Below are 26,629 nucleotides of genomic sequence, written 5' to 3'. Positions count from 1 at the left end.
TATCTTAATTGTTGGCTTCTTAATGTAATTTAAATCTCTTAATCCTTAATGGTTTATGAAAGACTCCTGGCTGCAAAAAAGTAGCTTAGGAAAATACCAGCAAGACTTGTCGTGTCTTTTCTTTATTCATTGGGTGCTTTTATTTTTAGCAAAGTCACTTGAGAAAAGCAGTAGGATTTGAGAATAAAGGGTGGTAACAAGTAACGATGGACGACAGGTCATGGAGGAATGTGGCAATCAGGGAGCAGACCTGTACCTGCAGGTGTGCAATAGATTCTTTGTGCATATGACATCAGCACTTACGCACAGTGTACATAGGTGTGACAGGCTACTTTCTAATACAATTTGTGGGTAGGATTAATGTAAATCTAGAATCCGCTCAAAAGACCACACAAACAAATAATACAGTGATGATAGTCCAGTTCAATCTTTACACATACTGTACTATGCCCTGCATTTTCATTATATAACTTTATTATGCGGTGTGACGCTGTCCTCTAAGCGGGGTCGTTGGTATTTCCACCAGGCGTAGAATTTAGCTAGGTCCCCTCTGGCTCCCCAGTTTCTCCTTTCTCCCTCACTCACCCTCACTCCGTTAGGGGATGCTGCGGGGGCGAGTGCGTCTCCGGAGGCTACCGGCAACATCAGTGACAGGGCGCCACCATCTTTGTTGTGCCAGCACATTCCCGGAGGTTCGCGCATGCGCAGAAGCGACACGGTGGCCATCTTGAGGTTGGCGATAGGCTCGCACATGCGCAGACACGATGAGGGCAGCACTGTTCCACACTTGGGTGGGGGTGCAGGACTATTTGTGACTGTTGGGGACTCCTGAGTACACAGGGCGTGTGGGTTAGAGCCCTGCAAGGTGACCGGGTAGTTGTGCCTATTAGTGTTATAGAGGGACACTGTCTTATTGTTGATGTAGGCTTTATTGTGTTTATCTGCCCCTATAGTAAACCTGTTTTATATATACCATTGGTGTATGTGGTTAATGTATGTGGGTACTGTGTCAGGGTCATTCTGCCCTTAGAATCCTACACAGGTGGAGGCGCTGTCTATACAGTGGCGGCCGCCTTTATCCTCCTGCGGCCGCCACCGCGGGAATTTTAAAAACGCGGAGGCGCGCTGCTTTTTTCCGCCAGGTTTCCCGCGCTGCGGGCGCTTTCAATGATAAGCGCCATTAGCGCTTATCTGATGAAGCGGCCGCGTGCGGGAAACTCCGGGAGAAACTGAGAAAAACCCCACATTTATCCAGGTAAGTAGGAGGATAAAGGCGACCGCAGCAGTATATGAGTATCGTTCCAGAGGATACACCCCAGATTCTCACTGGCAGAGGTTCAGGCCTCCTGTGAACCTGACAGGTAAAAGCAACACACACCTGGTAATACATATAGATTCTCCTCACATGCACTCTATCTGTGATTGGGGGGGGGGGTGAAACTGTGTTACAGTAATTAACCCGTTCCTGTTGTTATACCTCCTGCCTGGTGCGTGACCTTACTGGGGGTAGAGGGAATAAGTTCTACCGTGGGAGATCTCCTTCAGTTCCCTGGAGCCTACAGCAGATGGAGGCGTTGCTCTGCTAAAGAGATATTTAGGGTATGAACCCCAGAAGCCTGTTCCTGTGTCCCCACGACCACCGGCAGCCGACCCAGCCCTAATGTTGCCAGCAGGTGTATGCACCATATACCCTGTAATGGCACCTATCTGCAACCGGGTGGGGGAAACACCGTTACATACACACTTTGTCTTTACTTGCCAAATCTTGTCCATGAGGTCTGCTTAACTTAATCTCTATTTGTGTTATTATTATTATCACAGTAACATTTACATTTATGATCCTTGAGCGCCATCTTGTGTTTAATATAGGTTACTGTCGTCAGTTTATGCGAGTATAACTAATGGTAGGTGTTGTTACTTATTTTATAACAAACACAAGAAATAAGCATGAAATGACTTGAATATAATGCTGGCTAAGACTAGATATAGGGCTGTTAGCAATGCCTCGTTGGGTTTCCATTCGTTATGGAGTCTTTGAGGGTATATATTATAATATATTTATGCCTATTCTTGGTGACTCCTACATAATTATTTAGACAAGTGAGTCATCGCAGAAGTGTGATGAAAAAATTAACTATCCTTGAATACAATGGGTTAAATTCAAGGTGTATATAGATTAAATCATTTTATACCTGGTATTCACCATATTATTGACAGATATTATGAGTTATTACGTATAATAGATATATATGTATACAGCTGTGTGAAAAAGAAAGTACACCCTCTTTGATTTCTATGGTTTTACATATCAGGACATAATAACAATCAGCTGTGTCTTAGCAGGTCTTAAAATTAGGTAAATACAACCTCAGATGAACAACAGGTACGCACCACACAGAGACATGTAGCTGAACGCTAGATCCCCTTGTGGAAATACAAATCGGAAAGGGGATTCGTCTGTGGTTTACTAGCCTTTATTTGGTGTTTAGCCCATGAAAAGGCTGCTGGGTCCCAAAATAACAACAAATAATCTAAAATAATCATGTATAGTGGCACCTTCTCCCTCTGCTCCTCCACTCCTCGCCCGTCCCCAGAGTGCAGAGTGGCAGTGCCTCTGGCTTTAGTGAGTGTGACATCAGAGAGTGCTGTACGGTGTGATGTCACAGAGCGGTGTATAGTGTGACATTACACAGTGGTGTACTGTAGCCCAATCAGCAATGCCAATTCGTGTTTTGCAGAGATTACCTCTGCATCATCAGGGGTATATAATTAATCTACCCCTTGGACTAATTATAATCCCAGATAAATGAGTACAGTATGTTATTAACTCTTTGGGGTAAAACAGTGAGATCATAAAGCTCTCTACAGTTTACAGAAAATAAAAATGAAAAAGGAGGAATGTTTAGGAAGTACAAATATATTAGTAGTAACAAACAACTAGAAAGTTGGTTAATCTGATTTAAAAAAATACTTAAGAATAAACACTATACTGTTAAAATTACTTTTCTTTAGGAATGAATACAATTAAAAAAAAAAGATATGTGAATAAACCTGGGATTGATTAAAAATGAAAGAATCTCATGAAAAATATGAATAATCAGTATACGGTAGTTTAAAGAGAATGATCTATTATGTATTGCTAAAGCACTCACATGTATTCACCACAATATCTAATTGTTCATTTTGATACTGAATATCTTGATTACATTACAGCCAAGGGGAAGAGGTGTGTTAAAAAAAAAGTCCCATTCCTTATTATCTGGAGTGGGAAATGAATGATAGAAATGCAGCAATGTGCACAAATCGAGGCAGTGGGGAGCTGGAGTATTTCCTGTTGTTACTTTTGTTTTATGCCTGGGTCAGTAATAAATATTCTATATATTGTTTTGCATATGACCCATTTAATCACTTTTGGGCATATTATTTTGGACGTGGTGGTATTTAATAGCTGAGATGGATATGTGTGCACATAGTGAAGCTAGTTTTTAAACACATTGTGCTACTTTTCTCTTCACCGGAAGTAATAAACTAGAGGGAGGGTAATAATGACCATTACAGGGAGGCTGCAGGAGAAGCTCACACAGCCGCTGGTACTTTTTCTGCCGGGAGGGGTCTTTGTGCTGAACTTTCCATGAATGATTGGGCTGTTCTTGGAACTGCTAGTGTCGGTTCCCCCTGTCTTGTTGCTATTTTCCTTTGTAATTGCAGGTCCGCTAGCAGTGACAACCTTGGTGCTAACAGTGCCATTATGCTCTGTACTGGTTGGGCTGCTGGAACTGGTGCCAATGTTAGGAATGACAGTGGCATTGGTGCATGCAATGGATATCTTTTCTGTCCCGGCAACAGTTGATGTAATATTGCCATTAAAATTAGAACAGAGGTTTTCCGTGGTACATCCATAAATAGCCATTGCTGTCTTTTGTCCTGAAGAAGAATAGGGAAAGGTACATTTAAAGCAGTTAATAGCATTTTAGTAGGATCATAGAGAAACACACAGATCCCTGCAAGCTCTAACCCCAGCACCCACCACATCATTATATATATATATATATATATAAATATATATATATATATATATATATATATATATATATATATATATATATATTTATATATATATATATATTTATATCAAAAGGAGTGCTACTGGATATCACCAAATGTATGCAACACAACACAAAAATACCCAGTGCTACATCCATTATGACAAAAATACACGGTTGAATACTTAAATGTTTGTATTCTCATAAGAAAGGGTAATTTAGTTAAACCCTTTGGCCAACGTGTTATAACCTGCAGCCACGTCGATGCACGACCACATACTGGATGTAACTTTGGATATGTTTGTCTCTTGTTGCATACATTCGGGAGCACTCCTTTTGCCACAAATGTTCGTTTGACAGTGTTTGTTAATTTTCAAATGGTAACAGTTTTTTGGAGGTTGGTGGCCCCTCCCCCCAGGGTTTCAGCTCACTGCTCCCCACCGTTTAAGCGGCAGGTTTTTCTCTCCATGTACCTGTGCAGGACAGGTCCCCCGAGACCTTTCTCCTTCCCCTGCAGAGGTAAATGAGGATATTCACAGGTAGTGTTGGGACCTGCATACTGGTCATGCCGTGACGTGGCTGCATACTGGTCATGCCGTGACGTGGCTGCATATTGGTCATGCCGTGACGTGGCTGCATACTGGTCATGCCGTGACGTGGCTGCATACTGGTCATGCCGTGACGTGGCTGCATACTGGTCATGCCGTGACGTGGCTGCATACTGGTCATGCCGTGACGTGGCTGCAGACTGGTCATGCCGTGACGTGGCTGCAGACTGGTCATGCCGTGACGTGGCTGCATACTGGTCATGCCGTGACGTGGCTGCATACTGGTCATGCCGTGACGTGGCTGCATACTGGTCATGCCGTGACGTGGCTGCATACTGGTCATGCCGTGACGTGGCTGCATACTGGTCATGCCGTGACGTGGCTGCATACTGGTCATGCCGTGACGTGGCTGCATACTGGTCATGCCGTGACGTGGCTGCATACTGGTCATGCTGTGACGTGGCTGCATACTGGTCATGCCGTGACGTGGCTGCATACTGGTCATGCCGTGACGTGGCTGCATACTGGTCGTGCCGTGACGTGGCTGCATACTGGTCATGCCGTGACGTGGCTGCATACTGGTCATGCCGTGACGTGGCTGCGTACTGGTCATGCCGTGACGTGGCTGCATACTGGTCATGCCGTGACGTGGCTGCATACTGGTCGTGCCGTGACGTGGCTGCATACTGGTCATGCCGTGATGTGGCTGCATACTGGTCATGCCGTGACGTGGCTGCATACTTGTCATGCTGTGACGTGGCTGCATACTGGTCATGCCGTGACGTGGCTGCATACTGCTCATGCTGTGACGTGGCTGCATACTGGTCGTGCTGTGACGTGGCTGCAGCCGTATAACGTTTAGGCCAAAGAGTTTAACTTAATGACCCTTTCTTATGAGAATACAAACATTTAAGGAATGTAACTCTGTATTCGTTGTCATATTGGATGTGGCACTGGGTATGTTTGTCTGTTGTTGGATCACGGAGAAGGATCTGTCTATCACGTCATTTGGAGATGTCCCACATAGGAGAGGCGGCAATAACATTTTCATTTCCCCATTGTGCTGGTGTTGCTGGAGAATAATAACCTTACATTCAAAATTATGTTTATCACGGATGCCCAAATCCAGTCCTCAGGCCCCCTCAACAGGTCAGGTTTCCAGAATATCTCTGCTTAAGCACAGGTGGCTCAATCAGTCCCTGCTTCAGCACAGGTGGCTCAATCAGAGACTCGGTCTTCGACCGAGTCTCTGATTGAGCTACCTGTGCTGAAGCTGGGATATCCAGAACACTTGACCTGTTGGGGGGGCTGGAGGATGGGAGTTGAGCGCCCCTGATGTATATGATTTAAAGGTCTATGCAGCATAGCTTTTAAAACACTAGCACTAAACCCAATATAGACAGTTGAATATTACAAATGGATATTCTCCCAAACAAAACCCCAAATGGTCATATTCACTACATACAGTAGCACTACGTGTCACACTTGCACATAATCTTCCACGGAGTTGTGGGAAGAAAGTCAATTTTGTGTCGCAATATTATCCCGACTGAAGCTTTTCCTGTGGCCGAGGGAAGCCACCAGTGCACTTTTTCCCTGCCACACATCGCCCGGGGGAGTTAGTCGCACTATACAGCTGTAGCAAGACTAAGGCTGAGTCCATAGAAGGACAAGCCGCGCTGAGCCGTGCGGACGCTCCGCGCTGAGCCCCTGCATCCTGTGAGGATGTCTTTAGAGGGGGCTCACGCGAGCGTCCGCAGGCGTGCTGAGGCGCTGGATTTTTCAGCCGACAGCCAAACTGTTTTTCAGAGCGCTGTCGGCTGAAAACAATCCAATCAGCGCGGAGCAGCGTCAACGTCACGGCGCCGTGACGTCGGCGCCGTGACGTTGACGTCGGTGCGTCACTGCCCCGCCTCCCTCAGTCTCCCCCCGCCTCCCGATCGTGCCCGCTGGCTCGCCTGCATGGGCATGAAATCGCGCAGATTTCAGCAGGCGAGCCTCAGCGTCAGCGCGGCTCGGAACTCCTCACCCTCTATGGCCGCAGCCTTACTGTCCTCGGCGATGCAGAAGAACAAGCAGAATCCGCAGCGTTGGGGACAGTGTCTGCCGCGGTGCAGGTGCAGGAATGAGACACCCCGTTGTGTTAATCCTTCTGCCGTGACCGACCGCGTGTGGCATCTCCACCGGAGACAGCAAGTCTCACTACATCAGTATCTGTCTGCATGTGTAACCCTCCCTGGGCAGCAATACCCTACATTGCAATAGATTCCCTGCCACTGACGAGGTGTTTCATCATACTGTACATATCTAGCGTTCTTTGTATTTGCTCTTCTCAGTCCCACGTAACTCTATAAAATTAGGGATTTTTTTTATTTCCAGTCCTATTAAAACAAGAAAAGAATTGGATGTAGACCTGTAAGAGAAGGGATTCCAGGACATTACCTCCAGTGTTACTCAGTGTATATGAAATGCATTTGTTCTCCGTCCCTTTGCACTCGGTATTGTTCATTGGATCGCACTGGTCGGAGGTAATGGAAAAGCAAGAAGGGCACCTCAGTCCGTTTATCTCTGGGATGCTAGGTGGAACTGAAAGAAAAAGTAGACAGATGTAGAACGGGCATCGCAAGAAGCGAATGGGTCACTAACGTCACCTTTCTATACTGAAAGAGAGCAGAGGGTTAAACCCGATGGCGTCATGTATTTCTGTTTTCAACACTACCTCGTCCGAGAGCACAACTCCAGAAGCATTTCAGTCCTGTATGTATATGACAGATTTATTGAGATATGTGCTCATTGGAGAAAACGTTTGTCTTGATGGAGCGTGTGTGTTTTGTGTTTCGGTTACCATTTATTCTTAAATAACAAAATGTACATACCTGTGGGTACGGTGGGGGTGCAGCTATCACCTGTGCAGCAGCCAGTGGATATTTGTACCGTTATGTACTGGTTGCCGTAGCCTTTCCTTGGCTGGTCACATTCCGCTGAGTAGCCACATCCCCTCGCCATTACGTGGGTTTTTGTTCCATAGGTAATCACTAGCGAAAGAAACAGGATTACATGTAAACTCTATTGTAGTGCCCTGTCCAGACTTACAAAACTATAAGGAGTTCAGAACAGCAGAAAAAAACAGTACATTGCATTAGAAGAATATAGAAATAATAAATATTTGCCCTAAAAGCAATCTAATTTTGTTTATCTTTATACTTGATTTTTTTTAGCCAAAAATTCTAGAATATAGCTAAAATTGTTAAAAAAGGGGCGAAACGCGTTAGAGCGCTGAGGGGGGACGCCTTTTCCCCCTTTTTATCCATGTTTGCCATGAATCAATAAAGGCTTATATATATTTTTTGCACAGTCCAGCCTTTTTGCCATTTTTTCTAAGCAGTGCCCGCTGATTACTTTCTTCACTGAGAGGATGCCTTAAAACTCATATGTCAGGGCCCCTTTTCTGCAAGAGTAGTTCCCAAACTCTTCATTTGTTGCTATACTGTTTGGGGATAGAAAAAGCATAAAACACTACGCTATGATGCAGACACCTTTAAATATGCACTCATAAGCCTAGTGCTCACAATAAAGCACATAAACACAGCGTTTTCTATCCGTGGGAAATCCCTGCTTCAGCCTCCGTCGCTTCCCATGATGCATCTCCTCTCCTTGTCCGGTGTATGTACAGTATGTCTTTGTTTATATAGCGCCATTAATGTACATAGCGCGTCACAGCAGTAATACACGTGACATAATCATATAAATAACAAATAACACTTAATGGGAAGAAGCGCTTCAGACATAAAAATGACATTTAGGAAAAGGAGTCCCTGCCCCGAAGAGCTTACAGTCTAATGTACAAGGTTGATGCCACTCGTAGCCGTGGCACGCAATTATTTCCGGGTGCAGAGAGATGACGTCCCGTTGTTATGGAGATGCCTTGGCGTTCTCGGAGCCCCCAGTGGAACACACCCTACGCATGTCACAAACCTTCATTCACTTCCTCACGAGATAACAGAAAGGGTTAACCACGGCTCTGTATTTCTCTTATATACCAAGTCCAAGACAATTCAATTAACCCTTTACACCCTACAGAGGAGGAGTAATCAACAAGTGCTTCAATGGAAGCGACATGGACAAATAAACCGACATTGCTAGACATTGTATCCTTTTTTCGTAGTTGAGTGTATGCTACTTATACGGATAAGAGGTATATAATAGTACCTCTCTTTGGAAAAGCGCCCCCGAGGTGGGAAACGCATCAGAGGACCCATTTTTTCTTTTTCTTAGTCTTTTGGCTGCCATGCTGCAATACATGCTTTATTTTCTTTTTTTTTGTTTCAATTTTTTTATTGTTTTGGAGAGACACAACAAATATTCAACATTGGTACACATATATTGTTCAAGTATTACCAGTTGTGTTTAAAACAAAAAAAAACCTCTACAATTCGTTATCAGTGCTTAAGTAAAATATTCGTTTTAACATAGTTTTTGTGTTAATATGATCTGTTTCCACATCTTAGGCTGTGCTAGGGAAGCAGCCGCTTCCTTGCGTGACTCTCGTAGAATTTAGAAAAGAAGAGAGAAGAACAGAGAAAAGAAGAGAAAGAAAGGGGGGGGGGAGGGGGGAGAAGCCCATTTTATCTAATTTCTCTGTAGTTATGTCTATGTGTTCATAATTGCCAGGCCAAATTTCCCAGATTTTGTGAAATTTGTCAAGTTTTTGGCTCAATTGCGCTGAAAGGAGCTCCATCATTTTTATTTCCCTTAGTCTCCGTAACACCGTCTGTCTAGAGGGCGCGTTCACCTTTTTCCAGGCCGCTGCAATAGCACAGCGGGCTGCCGTAAACACGTGAATTGTCATTTTTCTTTCCGCCGTTTCCAGATCTTCGATTGGTTTGGTCAGCACCATGATCAGCGGTTCCACCTCCACCTCCACCCCCAGGTACTCTCGGATCAATGTTTGAATCATCACCCAGAATACCTGAATGTTTGGACAATTCCACCAAATATGAGCCATATCTCCTTTTTGCCCGCATCCCCTCCAGCACAAATCCGTGGACCCGGGGAAAATCTGGCTCAGCCTGCTTGGGGTTAGGTACCAATGAAACAAAATTTTATAAATATTCTCCTTAATAGTGCTACAGATTGATGTTTTTGAAGCTGCTTCCCAGACATCCTCCCAATCTTCTCTATCGATCTCTGCATTCAAATCTTCTGCCCATTTAATCATATAGCTGTGTTTGGAACAACCCCCTGATCGTGCCAGGCCCAAATATATTTCCGAGATCAGCCCTTTACAGTAATATCCTTTCCTACACAGTCTTTCAAAATTTGTTAGAGTTAGGAATGTCGAATATTTGGAGACTGATTGTAAGGTAGTGTTTGATTTGGAGGAAACCAAACACTGGTACTTTAACTATTTGGTGTTTTTTCTCCAGCTCTGGGAGAGGTAAGATTCTACCATTGTCTACAAAGTCGTCAGCTACCATCAGCTTTAACGTCATGAATTTATTGAGTCTCTGTGGGAGCCAGCCTGGGGGAAATTCAGGGTTGTTGAATATGGGAGTCAGTAGTGTTGGACTGGCTGTCAGACCATATTTATCTTTATTTCTAGACCACACTCGCCATGTACATCTCATTGCTCCCAGTTTTAATGTTTCTGAGAAGGTCTCTCTTCCCCTCTTGGTCCACATGGCTGCCGGGAGAGAGAGAGGTCTCGTGTAGGTAGACTCTATTCCCACCCAGCAACTTGTATGTGGATCGTTATTCCACATTATTGCTTGTTTGAGTTGGGCCGCCAAAAAGTATTTAATGATATCCGGGACTGCCAAGCCTCCACTATCTTTTGGAGCTAGCAAAATAGATCTAGCTACCCTGGGTCTTTTGTTCTGCCAGATGAATTGAAAAATTCTGTTTTGCATATTTTTAAGCTCTGACATCGGGATATTTATTGGAAGAGTCTGGAAGTAATACAGAAGCCTTGGTAGGATATTCATTTTGACCGTGGCTATTCTGCCTAGCCAAGATATCTGGTATTCATTCCAGCTCTGGAGGTCCTTTTTTAACCTCTCAAATAGGGGTGGGTAGTTACTGTATGTTTATACAGCGTAGTATACTCCCTTGTTATTTGGATTCCTAGGTATTTGATCTTTGTGGAATTCCACTTATATTTAAAATTTGCTTGTAATAATTTAGCTTCGGGATCTGATAGAGTTAGGTTTAATGCTTCCGACTTATCCATGTTAATTTTGTATCCCGATATTTTGCTGAATTTATCTAATTGTGAGTGTAAATTCGGGAGTGAAGTCAAGGGGTTGGCGAGCGTCAGGATAATGTCATCAGCACATGCTTTATTTTCTAACTTTTTGCCTCCAGCCAAGTCTCTACGCTGTGCGCAGCCGCCCTTGTCTTGTTGTTCCTGTATCTTACCGGACTGCAGCACGGCACTGGAACAGATACTGTATGGAAACCAAGGAGCCGTGAGTGTACTCCTTCCCTTTCATCCGTCATCATTTTCTTCACTAGCCAGTGTGGCTTACGGCGAATAATCCTCTTGATTTGGGGCTACGGGTAGACACCTGCTTGTGACCTGGAGGGGCTCCGTTTAAGCGGGACCTCTTCCTGGGCTACGGGGGGTAGACATCGCTCTCTCCCTACATTGCTCTAAGTGAGTTTCAAGCAAGATGCCGTATCTTTTAAATACCACACGTCACTGGGCTTATTATTTATATAACTAAAAGAACTCTATCCATCAGGTTTCACGGGCTGTTCCGCAAACACTCAATCATTGAAGTGTATTCATTTTCAAGGTTTACATACTCCCCATAGGCGTTGGAAGCACCCATTCTCGGATTCATTTCCTATATTTTCTATTATAGTACATAGCGTAATTTTTATATATAGGCTGATTCTATACCAGAGAACATAATGTAAAAGGTGCAGTTATAAACCAACATAATTTTAGATGAAAAAAATAAATAAAACTCTTACAGTAGATTAAAGCAAGTGAAAGACCCTGAAAGGCAATTAGATATAAATATGTTGTACTTTAATTCACTGGCTATTACTCCTAATAGATAATTTAAAAAAAAATTGAGTACTATATTTAATTAATAGTAGTTAAAAATGTGGTACTTATTAATTTAGGGGGAGGGGTTCAATTGAGTAGTATGTCCAGTTGTGTGTGTGTGTGTGTGTGTGTGTGTGTGTGTGTGTGTGTGTGTGTGTGTGTGTGTGTGTGTGTGTGTGTGTGTGTGTGTGTGTGTGTGTGTGTGTGTGTGTGTAAATATATACAACATATTTTTAAATGAGTCCCATCACACACTTCCTAAAAGGATTTCCTTACCAACTATAGAGATTTGATAATTAGCCCAAGGCACCAACCTAGTGACTTGACAGGTGCACTGTTGTCAGACCCAACAGGACTAGAATCCAGCATCTCAAGAAGCATGAGCTAAACCAGATGATATCTAGCAGTGCGCCACTGTACCCGTCTGCTAGCAGATCTCCAAGGGATATCTACTGTGTTGATTGTAACCTTGAAAGGACTTCAGGGAAATGTAATGACATATGTACTGAGGGCTGCGAGTTACTGGGACCAGGTCAGATTAAATAACAAACAGGTTTTCTGGCACACACACGTAAAAACAAGGTGAAGCACAGCAAATAAAGCAGTTTCAGAGTGAAAGTAAGATAACAAAGTAACCCGGTGATGTGAGTTTGTACTTCTAATCTTATAAAGGATAACAACATGGGGGCATATTTACTAAGCAGTGTTCTGCCATAAGGCACCTTCATTGCTGGAATACATTGCAGCCTATTCAAATAACTGGACTGTGACTTCTTCCCATGCCAGAAGGTGTCAAGGGGAGTGACTGTAGAGCTGGAGTTCAGTGGCTGAGACAGGCTAGCAGGTGTGTAGCAATGGTCGGGATACAGGCTGACCTCAAACAGGTTGCAATGGAGAGAGGCAAGCCAGGTGAAGTTCGAAAGTGTCTGATACACAGCAAACAGCAAAGGCATGAAAAGACAGTGAGCTTGTCCAAAGGGAGAACCAAAATAAACAGGCACAGGAAGCAAGAAGTGGAGACTTATAACGGCCTGGCGGAGGCTAAGGGAAAGGTGCAGAGTCTTTGGTAATCACACAGACCGTTTTATGCAGGAAAAGCAGTCGATAAAAGAGCAATCTCGGTGGCAAACTGGGAGAACTCCAGGCACAGTTACCCATTAGGGACATCCCTGACCAAAGGTGTCTCATGGCAGAAGACTGCTTATTAGATATGGTTCTACCCTTATTTCCCGAGACCTTACTACATACTTTATAGACAAGATTAAGTCTATTAGACATGACATCTCTTCATGTACAGCTCCACACGCAACAACTATCTCCCCTTGCACACCTAAATCCCTCTCAGCTCATTTTCACCTGTGACCGTGGATGAGGTCTCCTCCCCTCATCTGACCCTACATCCTGCTCCCTTGATCCTATTCCCTCACATCTCTTCTGCACAATCTCTCTGGCACACTAAGCCCTATCCATAGTCACCTTTTTAACCTCTCTCTCAAGAAAGAATCTACTTTCAAACATGCACTCATCACGCCCATTCTCAAGAAACCCTCACTTGATTCATCTTCTCCCACTAACTATCGCCCGATCTCTCTTCTCGCCTTTGCATCCAAGCTACTTGAGGGACTTGTATACAACCGTCTGACTCACTGTCTCTCCTCCAACTCCCTGATTGATTCTTTGCAATCTGGTTTCCATCCTCTACACTCCACGAGACAGCACTAACAAAAGGGATCAATTACCTCAAATCTAAATCTAATGGTCACTTCTCCATACTAATTTTCCTTGACCTATCTGCTGCCTTCGACACTGTTGATCACTCCTGCTCCTAAACATTCTCCACTCCATTGGCTTCCGTGATGCAGCCTTGTCTTTGCTCACGTCCTACCTTTCCAATCGCTCCTTCAGTTTTTTCTTTTCTTTGTCTTCTCCTCCTCACTCCCTCTTTCTGTTGGAGTCCCACAAGAATCTGTCCTCGGCTTTCTGCTCCATTCACTCTAGACATCTTCTCTTGAGGAAGTAATACAATCCTTTGTCTTTCAGTTTTATCTTTATGCTGATGACACCAAATCTATCTCTCATCCCCTGATCTCTCCACCTCTCTCCTGTCCCATGTCTGCAACTGTATCTCTGCAATTTTCTCCTGGATGTCTCACCGCAACCTGAAGCTTAACATATCCAAAACAGAATTTTTTACTTTCTTTATCTTTCTCCTTTCCACTGCGACTGCTACTCCAACACTCTCCCTCACTGTCAATAACACTACAATCTCTTCAACATCTCAAGCCCACTGTCTATGGGCCATCTTTGACTCTGATGTCTCATTCATTCCTCACATTCAGTCCCTCACAAAGTCCTGCTATCTCCACTTACAAAATATAACCAATTTTCTCACGTATGATGCAACTAATCCACTCACTCATCCTGTCCCGCCTCAATTACTGTAACTTTCTCGTAGTTTTTTCCCACCTCATTAACTCCTCTCACTCCCGCCTGCAAGGCTTCTCCTGTGCTGCCCCCTCTCTTTGGAATTTCCTACCACATACCATCAGAATCTTCCCCAGCTTTCAAATGTTTCAAAACTCTCTAAAAATTCACCTTTTCGAGGAATCTTACTTGTCATACCTCTAACATCCAACCCCAATGGGACCAGCTGTGTGGCTAGACCAATCTTTACCCTATGTAACATCCTCCCCCAAAAAACCTTCATGGCTTCGCCACACCTTATCCTACAATGAGAATCCACCTTACCTTCTTATTTCAACACTGTCCCTTTTTTCCTCTATAGTGTAAGCTCTTATGCGCAGGGTTCGAGTCACATCTTTGTATATGTCTGTGCTTGTTTCTCCTCAGTTGTATGTAACAGTTTATGTTTTTGCACCCCATTGTAAAATGCTGCGGAATATGGTGGCCCTTCACAAATAAAAAAGAAATTATATCACAGAAGAGGATAAAGTGCTTTGTAAAGGTATGAGCACTCAGTGAGAAATAGAGTTCACAAGTATTATGTGACAGTGGTGCCAGTTATCAGGTGGTTTTCTCACACTGCTAGAGCTGTTGTTCTGAATAACAGAGGTTATGTGGGTTTAACTTCTGATCCTGTTGCGTCTGTAACCAAACCCCATTCCTCAAAAGGTGCCTTAGACTTATAAACCCAATAACACTTTGGGTGCTGTGGAATAACTAGAATCACTTTCTGCAGTATGTTTTATTTATTTTAAATATATTTTTTTCAAATTCATTGTGTGTCTGGCAGATGACACCGTGAACATGTTTGTCCATGTTCTGTTACACCAGTCCGTAGTCACCCTTGTGCATATCCATCATGTACTGTAGCACCAAATAAGTGTTCATACCTGTAGTAGCTTCCTCCCCCTGACTTCCTGTAAAAACTGACCAGTGGACACTTAACATGGTTGATAGTGCCTTGTGGAGCACACCTGAGATACCTGTGAGATACCATATGCGTTCTCTCTCGCCAGCATGAAGAACACTGTATATGGTATAATGTGTACACAGTACATGGGTAACAGTTAAACACAGGGATGTGGATTTTAGTTCGGCGTCTCTCAGCTTGTGTCAGGTACTGATATAGTGTCCAGCCAGTTCTACTGTGGTGTCATTTCCTAGGAGGATTGCTATATTTTGGTTCTCTTCTATACTACTAATGTTCTGGATAAGTGCTGTGAGTTTCCTGAAGTGGTCACCCAGAATGTCAGTGCTCTCTTCTGTACAGTGAGCAGAAGAGGAAAGCGGCCCAGCTCAGCCCGGCATGCATTGTTTTATGTACTCCCATGTACTTGGAGAAGGTGCTTGCAGAATTCCAGATGCAGTAGTTCGGTTGGGCTGGTCTCCTATTTTGTGGCATCTGGGTATGTCACAGGGCCCCACACCTTGCTGCCATACAGAAGGATGGGTGTGATGATGCTGTTGAAGATTTTCATCCAGACATTTATTGGTTGTTTGAGGTGGTAGAGCTGTTTCCTTATTGCATAGAAGGCTCTGCGGGCCTTCACCTTCAGTGTATTTATGGCCAGGGTGATTCTTCTTAATCAGCTGATTGTTAGACCGAGGTATGTGTAGCTCGCTGTCTGTTCCAGTGTATTTTTAAAATTCACAAAACAAGTACCTGTACCTTGTTGGGGTTGTTGACATACTTATTGATTAGGATGTGCTTGGTGTAGATGGGATCAGATGTTTAGCAGAAATCCTGTCTGGCTTAACGTGCAAATTGCCCAGTTTGTACTTGCTTTAGAAGTGGAATGACGTGAGGTGGAGATACCTCATTTCCAGTCTGACTTATTGGTTTTGCTCACACAGCCAAACCCATATTTCAGGCTCTGGGTGTATCTTGCAATAACAATTGTGTCAGTGTTTAGGTTGAGTTTAAAAAAAATGGAGTTTTTAGAAACGGTTTACATAACGGAGCTACTAGAATAGCAGTTTTAGGTAAAAAAAATTTAGTTTCAGGCTTTTTTGATGAAACGATCGGATCGTCAGAGCAAGAGTGAAATCACTTCAAAAAAATCCGTTTGGACGCGGTTTGGACATGTGATAAGGGCTTAGAGAATAGCAAAGCATGCCAATCTGCTTCTAACGTATATTCAACGTACATTCATGTGTACATTGTCCAAATTATTTAAGGAACGTCCTCTATTTGCTTATAATAGAGGGAGGAATAGGAGGGACCATTTAGATAGAGAAGACACAGACGAGTGGGAGTACACACAGCATTTTTACCACAAAAAACGTGTTTAAACGGCATTCATTGCAATTCAGTGATAAGAGGTGCTACTTATAAAAACCCTAGGACAGGGAAGAATGATGCGATTAAGCCTTTTTTTTAACGTGTGAATCTAATTATGTTATCTATGGTTTGTGGTGTCCCTCTGCTAAGATCTATGTTGGCCAAACAATTAGAGTAAATTAGAAAACAATTAAAGAGCATACATTTTGCATTAGACAGGCATATTGGACCCCTGATTTTATCCCCACAGATTCAACAGTGGCTAAACACTTCTTAGAAGCTAAACCCAATGTGAGCCAATTGCGTTTTCAACTATTAATGAAATAATGTACATTGTCTCACTGTTTTATTAATGATTTATTAGGAGTAATATTTGAACACATGCCAGTGGATTAAAGTATAACGTATTTGTATCTAATTGAAATTTGTTATGCTTTTCACTTGCTTTAATCTAAGAGTTGTATTTAATAAATGATGTTTATTTATAACCGTCTCTTTTATATTATGTTCTCTGCTATTGGATCAATCTGTACAGTATATCAAAAATTATGTTAGGTACTATTTTCTATCTGTTGTCCCTATAAGTAGCATCTAAAAAAGGATACAATGTCTAGGAATGTCCTTTTTATTTCTCCACATCCCTTGCATTGAAGCCTTTGTTGATTACTCCTCCCTGTAGACAGTAAAGAGTTAATATAATGTCCTGGGCTTAGTATATAAGAGCAATAAGGAGTCATGTTAACACATACTGCCGTCCCCTGCGGAAGCGAATGAACGTTTGTGAAACGCGTTGAACGTCATAGCTTGAAGGCTGTTCCATTGTGAGCTCCAAGAACGCCAGGGCATCTCCATAAAAATGAGACATTATCTCTCTTCACCCGGAAATAATCACGTGTGACAGCTATGAGAGACATCCACTGCATTACATGGCAGAATGAGAGGACACTGCATCATGGAGAGCAGAGAGGTGGCAGAAGGAGGGATATCCCGAGGATATAAAACACTGTATCTATGTACTTGATTGTTAGCACTAGACTTGTGATAGCATTTTTGTATTTAACATTTTAACTGAACTATTAAAGGTGTCTGCACCATAGAGTGTTGTTGTACTATAGAGTCAACTCAGGTGTAACTATTTAATACATTCTCCATATTGATTGGCACTTCACGTAGGGACTGTGAATTAAACATTGGTGAGCCGTCATAAAGCGTATTAGGTTTAATGTATTATACATATATAGCTACTGTATAAAGGTTCAACACCTCCCCGGAAAAAAAAATGACTGTGTGAAAGTAAAATGCTCTAGAAAAAGATTATGTATTTGGCTGAGGAATTGTGATCCCCCCCCCCACCCCCCAAAGAATCAATCAGATATTTCTTTAAAAAATGTTAATGCCGATATTTCACTCTTCAAGCTGCTTACTGATCATACAATATTACATAATAGAACACTAGGGTTAAACATACTTGTGGTCAGTGTAGTAATAGTAGCACAGAAGTCAGCTGCTGACGGGCAGGTGATTGCTTCTCCTGTGCAGGAAGGTCCAGTGGTGTTTGAACATTCTATGCAGGAGAGTGAATATCCTGCAGAAAATGGGATGAGAGGTTCATAGATGACTAATAAAGCATTACATAGTTACACAGTTACATAGTAGATGAGATTGAAAAAAGATGTAACAAAAATAAAGAGAAAAAAACCTGCTCAGAGTTCACTGATCCTAAATTAGTTTAAATGTATTGTTGTGTCATTTTAGATACATGTAAGAGATACCAATAATTAGAGGGCATTTTGATTTCAAAGTAGGTGCTCCTTTCTCACTTTTCATTGCAAAAATACATGTCTGTCGAGTTCAACCTATGTTAAATTTAGGAAAAATCATTCAGCAGAGCCGAAGGAGTGGCGCTGCACAGCCATGAACACAGGGTATAAACAAAGGTGGTGACTTAAAAAAGAGTTTATTAAACAGACATAGGTAGCTGGTGGATCCTCTGACGCGTTTCAGCCCTCAGGCCTTCGTCAAAGAGTGATCTATCAGCTGTGAGGTACAGAGATATATAGGCAAGCATTAACACAAAACACCTGTCCCTGAAACAAATCAGGTAAGGTGGGTAATACGCCTAACATCACTCTAAGCTAAAAAACAATTAAAAAACGTGCCAACAATAGATGATAATGGGGCTTAGTGAACATGTAATGCATGAAAAGAGATACATGTAAACATAATGAAAATCGGGCACATTATTGGATAACAACATATAAGATACATAGGTCTGTTAGAAATAATTAAAACACAATATTATAAGATAAATGCATCTCCATTGAAATTATTATGCAAATGAGTATAACTAGAACACTGACCGAGTAGTAGTAGAATGGACAAGAAAAATGACAAGGAAAATTAATGAATGGTGGGGGATGGGAGGGAAGGGGGGGGATGGGAGGGAAGGGGGGGATGGGGGGGGGGGGAGGGGTGGGGGGGAAGGAAAGGGAGGGGGAAGGGGATGGGGAAAGGGGAGGGGAAAGGGGGGGGAGAGGGACGAAGGGGGGGATGGGAATGGGGGAGGGAAAAAGGGGAGGGAAAGAGGGGAAAGAGAATGAGGAGGGGGGGGGGGAGGGGAAGGGTAGGGGGGGGAGGGGGGGAGGGGAAAGAGGGGGGGAGGGGGGAGGGAAGAAGGGGAGGGAAGGGGGACAAATGAATATGCATATTGGTCATTCATGCAAAAAATGTTGCAATTCCCAATCCACATTGAGACCGCGGGGGTGCAGGGTATCTAATTGGAAAATGCACTGCATCTCTGTTTTATTTAACTTGTTTAATCGATTGCCCCCTCTAATATGTGTGGGAATATGTGCAATGCCAAAAAAGCTGAAATTTTCCAAGCCACCATTTGGACACATAGTAAAATGTTTGGAGACCGGGTGTAGTAGGTCCCTTCTCTTAATTAGTCTTATATGTTCAGAAATACGAATATGTAATGTTAATGTTAAATTTAGACAAAAGATATTAATCCTATATTTGTGTTTACAGTATGTACAATATATTGTTCTAGAGAAAGCCAAAAAAAATTATAAAAAAATTAAACATTATCCAATGTTTCATAAGGGGAGAAATTAATTCCTTACACCGATAATGGCAATGAGATTTCACCCTTGATCGATATCCTTTCCATGTTTACTTATTTGGTATTTCCCTTTATATCTTTCCTTTCTAAAAGATGTCTAACTTTTATCTGCGATAACAGTCTCATGGGTAATGAATGCCCCTGTTTTAACTGCCCTTACTGTAAAGAACCCTTTTATTTGTTACTGGTGAAATCTCCTTTCCTCCGACTTTAAGGGATGGCCCCGAGTCCTTTGTACTGTCCTTGGGAGGAATAGTTAATTTAAAAGCTCCTTGTATTAACCCTGAATATATTTATACTGTATATAGTTATCATATCCCCTCTTAGATGCCACTTTTTAAATGTAAACAAATATAATTTAGCTAGCCTATCCTCATAAATCAGATTTGCCTTTCCCTTCATTAATTTGGTGGCTCTTCTCTGCACTTTTTCTACTTTATACTGTCTTTTTCATTGAGTGGTGCCCAAACCTGTACTACATATTCAAGATGTGGTCTTACTAATGCTTTACAGAGGGGCATTATGATGTTTACTTCCCTTCCATCCATTCCCTGTTTATTGCAAGATAAGGTCTGACATCATGCCTACTGTATTGTGAAAATCAATCACAAATCACAAATAGGCAATGAATAATTATCTTGATGTCACAGTAAAGCTACAAGTTATTGTTGAACAGTGTGGTTTGTTACCATGGTTACCAATTTATTCTCATTTTAAATATTTAATTTCCCTTAAATGGTTCAATATATTGTCTGAAAATGTACTACTGGTTGAAAATAAATACATTTAATGTTTTGTATCAAGAATCCAACCTGTGGGATGTAGCATTTTTTTTTTTATCGCTTAAAAAACAAAACAATCATTCCAAGATGGGAGCAGCACCAGTTTGGGTGAAACTTCTGGCATACTGTATCTAAGTTAGAACGGCAGAAGGGTACCCCCAACATTTCATCAGAATGGGTCAATGAGTTTGAACTGTGGAGAGAGAAAACATGAACAAAAAACCCAGACAAGCACAGACCCAAATTGGCCAGAAAATCTAGTGGAAGTCTTCCCTTTGTTTGCGCACTCATCGAAAAATACACATTACGTTAGACATTTTCAAATGCTGTTTAAATAATGATTTTCTATTGTAAAGTTAACTATAAACGAAGTACAAATAAAATGTAAAGACATCATGACAGCCACAATAAAATATATTGACTGTAATAATTTTAATTTATTTTGAATCTAAATAGCATGTATTTAAAATATGTAATGGAGAAAGGGCTGTGAAATATAATCAAATATAAATAACAGTAAAGATAATTGTGTTAATTACAATGTTCACTCAATCTGCGTGTCATTTACTAGTTATAATTAAATGTATTTTAATTGACAAATTGCCTCAGCAGTTTATGTAAAACTAAGCTATGTGTCGAGCAGGAATGGGACATGACACAATGTATCAGACGTGATTTCGGGCACCAGGCTACGCATCATGTAATAAATTGCGAAATACAATTTAGCAAGGTTAGATTAAAGGTTGTAACTACACTTAATACTACATTCTGATACAAAAAACACGACATCATGACAGTGCGTAGACCTGATCATTGAATAAAAACGTTATAATACTTGTGACGATATGGGCAGCAGGGTTCCCAAACGAAATGTGAAGCCGTTACTTGATGGCCATTCTCACCAGTAGGCAACCAACGGTAACGATTGGGCACAGGGGCGATGCATATGTAATGTATATATGTAAAGTGTTTGAGACAGTGATGTATAGCTCTTACAAAAGGAGCAGTAATTAGCATTTATTGTTGTATGCCAGGGAAGGAAAACCCATTGTATGGGAATGTCATTGTGTTCAAATCTCATGGTATGGGCCTGTTATCTGTGTGTTTTTATCTGCACTTTGTTGGGGACCTGAGGTGGGGTCGATTCCCTGCTGAGAGGACTCTGCCCCTGTCCGTGATTAGCTCACCATGGATAGTGCTACACCTGGTGTTCCCATTTTGGGATTTGGAACTCCAGCTAATATAACCAGGCCAGACCTGATGGACTATAGAGAGCTGATGGGGGAATGTTTGAGAGTCCATATGTGGAGAGTTTGTTGGTGACCCCCTAAGTGACAACGGCTGGGGGTAAGGCTCTGCAGAGAGTAACCTGGAGCTCAAAACCTCAGGATTTCAATTGACTTGGGGCATCGCGCTTTGCTCGATGGTGATCCATCTCCACACTGGGTTGAATAGCCAGGAGGCTACTGGTCACAGTAACTACTGTCCCCATGGAAGTCTGGGGAAAGGGACAGCAGATTACTTGTTATTCTGGACTATAACTTGGGCTCGTTGGAGCCACTTAGACTGTAGTGCAAAGTATTGCCAAGCATCCTGGCGGAAGGTGACCATCTTGTTTTGTGAGGATTTTCTTATTCATGGGGTGCTGTATTAACCTGTTATTGCATCTTGCAATTAAACCAAATATTTATTAGCTCTCTGTGTCTGGCTCATTTTGACCTATGTCTTGGGGTAGCCCATAGAGAATAAAGAAGGGTTGAACATACTCTACAGGCTCTGGTGGAAGCTACAGTAGATGTTAACTGGTCTTGGCACAGATTGGGGATCTCTGGCAGTGAGGTACCACATGACAGGACAATACTGTATATGTCTTTGTTAACTACTCACTAACGCCTCGCTGGTACTCCCAAAATATATCACAAGCAAAGAAACAGGGGTCAAAATTAGTAAGATACTTGAATGTTATTCAGGATGACCCTGTGAGCATCAGTTAGTTTAACGTGAAAGAGATAGCGGAGGGAGAAAGAGATGGGGCACATTAACATATATATATATATATATATATATATATATATATATATATATATATATATTCAAAATTGTCACATAGAGAAATACCTGTGAGAAAACCTGAGAAACCTGGGATATGCTAATTTGACATTTATTAATTATTTTTTTTCACATGTATCTCAATTTCCTTTACAGGTGGCATATAGGTAAGTCTATTTGAAGGTATATAAGTATAGTGTTCTCTTAGTAGACATACTTTACTTATATGCAGGAACCACCAAATAGAGCCACGTACTGTCGCGGCCGAGTTTATTCTAACCTTTACCCGGTCTCGGCCGCGACAGAAACCGGGCGCGCGCCGAGGTGTCCCGTGGTGCGCCGGAGCCTCGGAGGATCGGTCCTCCGATCGGGGCTTCCCAATCCCCTCTCCGGGTCCGCCGGGTCCCCCGGAGCCCCCCACCGCCATCCCCCACATTACAGCAACCCAGGGCTCCCTCGGGGAGCCCTGGGCACGCGCGCCATGCGCGCACGCTCCCGATGAAGCGTGACCGCGCATCGATGATGTGCAGCACGCCGAAGGAAAGAAACGAGCAAGCCGGGAAACCTCCCGGCTTGCGGCTCGAGCCCAGTGCAAATAAAGTGTGCCGCCTCTGTACAGTATACGGCACAGGGTGAGATACATTGTCAGTAAGCTATTTAAGCTATTAATCTATATAAATTAGCACATTTCCCATGTATCTCAGATATGCTCACGGGTATCACCTCAAAGAGTATAAGTGGCTCAATTTGGATGTATATTAGTAATTGGGTGCACTACTAAATACTGTGTGATTCTCTCTCTGTTTCCAGCTTTCTTGTCCAGCACAAGCCATAATTACGTTTTGGATGTTGTCTATGTATCTAGACTATCAATTCTCTGGTGACATTTGACAACTTTGACAAAAGTTTTTGAAAACTTTAAAAACATTTTTTTAAGTTCAAATAATAATTTGTAAATCTAATTTGCGTAACTTCATACATCTCTAGTAACCATAATAGCAACATTGAGGGAATAAATAAAAGACTTTCGGCTTACAGTATTAAAAGCATCTTTTAGGTTTTCATACTTGTTATGGTACAAACATTTGTGTTCTTCTTAAATGAAAGTACGATGGACTGAGCTTTCAAAACCTCATAGGGCTCTTCTTCGATCATACTTTGGCAGCACAGTGGGAAGGGAGTAAATATACCAAATTGTTGTGCTGTAAATAGTGGTGGAGTCGTGGAGACTGGAGAAAAACACTGTAGGAAGTTTACAGAAGAAACCGATGGGGTATGGAAAGCCCTGTACATTATTATTTCATTTTTGATTAATCTAATGTCGGTCCCCTAACAGCTATCCCAACCTAAAACAAATCTACATTTCTCTAGGACCAATAGGACTACTAACTGTTAAGTGCAAGGTCAGAGGGTTACATTCCTCAGCTGTTCCGTCTGTATTGTAACCTCATAATGTGTGAGATCCTCACTAGCACCGCTACACTATACTTATGAGCCTATTGACCTGCAGATCTCTCTCTCTCTCCCCATCTCTCTCTCTCTCCCCATATCTCTCTCTCTCTCTCTCTCTCTCTTTCTCTGTCCCTCTGTCCCTCTGTCCCTCTGTCCCTCTGTCTCTCTCTCGTGAAAGTTTGAGCACTAAAACAGGTTTTAAATTGCCAATTATGCGATTTGCACCACTCAAAACAGAAAATCCAGACTGTGTCTTGGGGAACAATATTGAAAACTGGAAATATTAATCACAAAGTAAGCTAATATATCACCAGAAATGTGCTAAAATAATAAAAATAATAATAATGAAGGAATGGTCATAAGACGGATGTCCCTTTGTTTTAAATAACACATAGTACATGTAGTGTATGCTAACACTGTACAGTATTTACTCTTCTGTATTTACTTTTCCCAACCACATCACACATAAAACACAGCAATTGATGTTGTACACATTACTAAGTGACTATCCCATGATTACAAGGGGCAGACTAAAATGCTTAGCAGTGCATGTTATGAAAAGCCATGCAATTTTCAGGATAGCTAGGGGGAGTGCAAAGCATGTACTGTGCAAAGTTTGAAGGCGATATGTGTATGTCTTGGCACATTTATCCCCATTAAGCGTTTTTCACATTAAGCATTTTAGTCTGTCCCTGATTACAACTATCAACTAGTTCTAAGCACTGTTCTTATCACAGTGGCATTGTATAGTGAATAAGGTGTCAGCCTTCTATACACAAGTGTGAGGCTTACCCACCCGCACCTCTCTTTATCTCGCTGTAACTCAGTGATAATACAATCATGTTATCCTTTTGTAGGCTGTCATGAGACTGGAGAAATAGGTGGAGACATTAGGTGGCTTCATGAATACCTCTGGAACATTATCTGCTACCATCAAACAGTACATACCGTACATTATCATTACTGTAGTTCCAGTCTTCCACATGCCCACACACACACACACACACACACACACACACACACACACACACACACACACACACACACACACACACACACACACACACACACACACGCACACACGCACACACGCACACACGCACACAGGCACACAGGCACACACTCACACGCATACACACACAAACACACACACACACACAGTGTCGAAGTCTCCCTCAAAGACATACTGTAGTCTTGAATAAGTTTATTTCCTTAAATAGAAAAATTAATTCCAGACAAAAAATCTTCTAATTCCATTTGAAGTTGAGCATTTGTCAACTTTCAAGGGAGTCCCAACTTTATCTTGGGAGCGTCTTGCTTTTTTAATTCAAGTGAAGGATAAACATTCTGTAGAATTATGTCATTATCACATTGGCATTAGGTGAGAAATTATTTTAATGCACAGTCTACTTTTTTGTTTTACAGATTCAATTTTGTTTAGGAAATACGATTAACATCTGTGCACCAAAATATTTGACTTTTTTCCCGATTAAGGCCCACATTGAATAAAATAAAGTCGGTACATACAGTACAGTGGGCACACACAGGCACAATTCATTTTGAGATTTCCCTTAATCAATTTTGCACCAAAAATACTATTTGTGAGTTTTGGCGAAAGGGGCAAAAGATTTCCAAAGTAAAAAAATGAATGAAAGAAGTTGCCTCAGATATAAAGATGCCCAGTGTGACACCGGCACATTTTTCACTTGCCCACTTTTAGTGATTTTCTAAAAAATAGCACCTGTATGCTTCTGGGATTATAGTAATGTAGGCTAAGAAAGACACAGATGTGAGAAGGAGCGGCTCAGTGAGTAAAGACACTGACTGACGCTGAGTTTCAAGCAGGGGAACCTGGGAGGAGAGGCTCAGTGAGTAGAGACACTGACTGATGCTGAGTTTCAAGCAGGGGAACCTGGGAGAAGGAGAGGCTCAGTGAGTAAAGACACTGACTGACACTGAGTTTCATGCAGGGGAACCTGGGAGAAGGAGAGGCTCAGTGAGTAAAGACACTGACTGACGCTGAGTTTCAAGCAGGGGAACCTGGGAGAAGGAGCGGCTCAGTGAGTAAAGACACTGACTGACACTGAGTTTCATGCAGGGGAACCTGGGAGAAGGAGAGGCTCAGTGAGTAAAGACACTGACTGACACTGAGTTTCATGCAGGGGAACCTGGGAGAAGGAGAGGCTCAGTGAGTAAAGACACTGACTGACACTGAGTTTCAAGCAGGGGAACCTGGTTCAGTTCCTGGTGTGGGCTCCTGGTTGCCTTGGGCAAGTCACTTTATCTCCCAAAAAAGCATAGATTGTAAGTTCCACAGGGCAGGGACCTGCGCCTACAAAATGTCTCTGTAAAGCGCTACGTAATACTAGCGCGCTATACAAGAACATGCTATTATTATTATTATTATTATTATTATTATTATTATTATTATGAAGTTAAGAACATTTTAAACTCATATAGGGGAATTTAACCCACGGTTAGTCTGTTGAAGACATTGTTGTAAAATGTACAAGACAGATATGTATATTTATACAAAGCAATAGTCTCAGTCCTAGAAAAACTTTAGACATCTTCTGCAAGCATACAGTATCATTACACATGTATATTAATTACCCTTCAGCACTAGAAACTGTTCAGTTGATGGGTAGCACATGATTGGTCACACGTTCTTACCTGTGGATATTAATGGAGATAGGACACAAACCAGACTGAGAAGAAACTTCATGGCAGAAGATGGGAGGAGAAGGAGTTTTAAGCTTTCAAAGTTGGGTCTGAATGAGTGAGTAAAGCATGAGGCAGGTGCAAGTACGTTTAAATAGCTTTTAAAAAG

The 26,629-nt window shown here is 42.2% G+C and overlaps 1 protein-coding gene across 1 annotated transcript; it reads right to left on the bottom strand.

Moving 5' to 3' along the window:
* Positions 1-153: 153 nt before the first annotated feature.
* LOC142497951 (phospholipase A2 inhibitor gamma subunit B-like) lies at positions 154-26,629 on the bottom strand. The gene is made up of 5 exons (XM_075606423.1): positions 26,473-26,629; positions 17,861-17,977; positions 7,468-7,626; positions 7,034-7,177; positions 154-3,924 (listed from the first exon to the last, which is right to left on the bottom strand). Exons 1-5 carry the CDS (start codon positions 26,522-26,524, stop codon positions 3,512-3,514), a joined length of 885 nt encoding a protein of 294 aa, XP_075462538.1. The 5' UTR covers positions 26,525-26,629; the 3' UTR covers positions 154-3,511.

This window comes from Ascaphus truei, chromosome 6 (genome assembly GCF_040206685.1).
Source record: "Ascaphus truei isolate aAscTru1 chromosome 6, aAscTru1.hap1, whole genome shotgun sequence".
Taxonomy (NCBI): domain Eukaryota; kingdom Metazoa; phylum Chordata; class Amphibia; order Anura; family Ascaphidae; genus Ascaphus; species Ascaphus truei.
The sequence above is the reverse complement of the archived record's forward strand: the minus strand, read 5'-3'. Positions and strand labels throughout refer to the sequence as shown.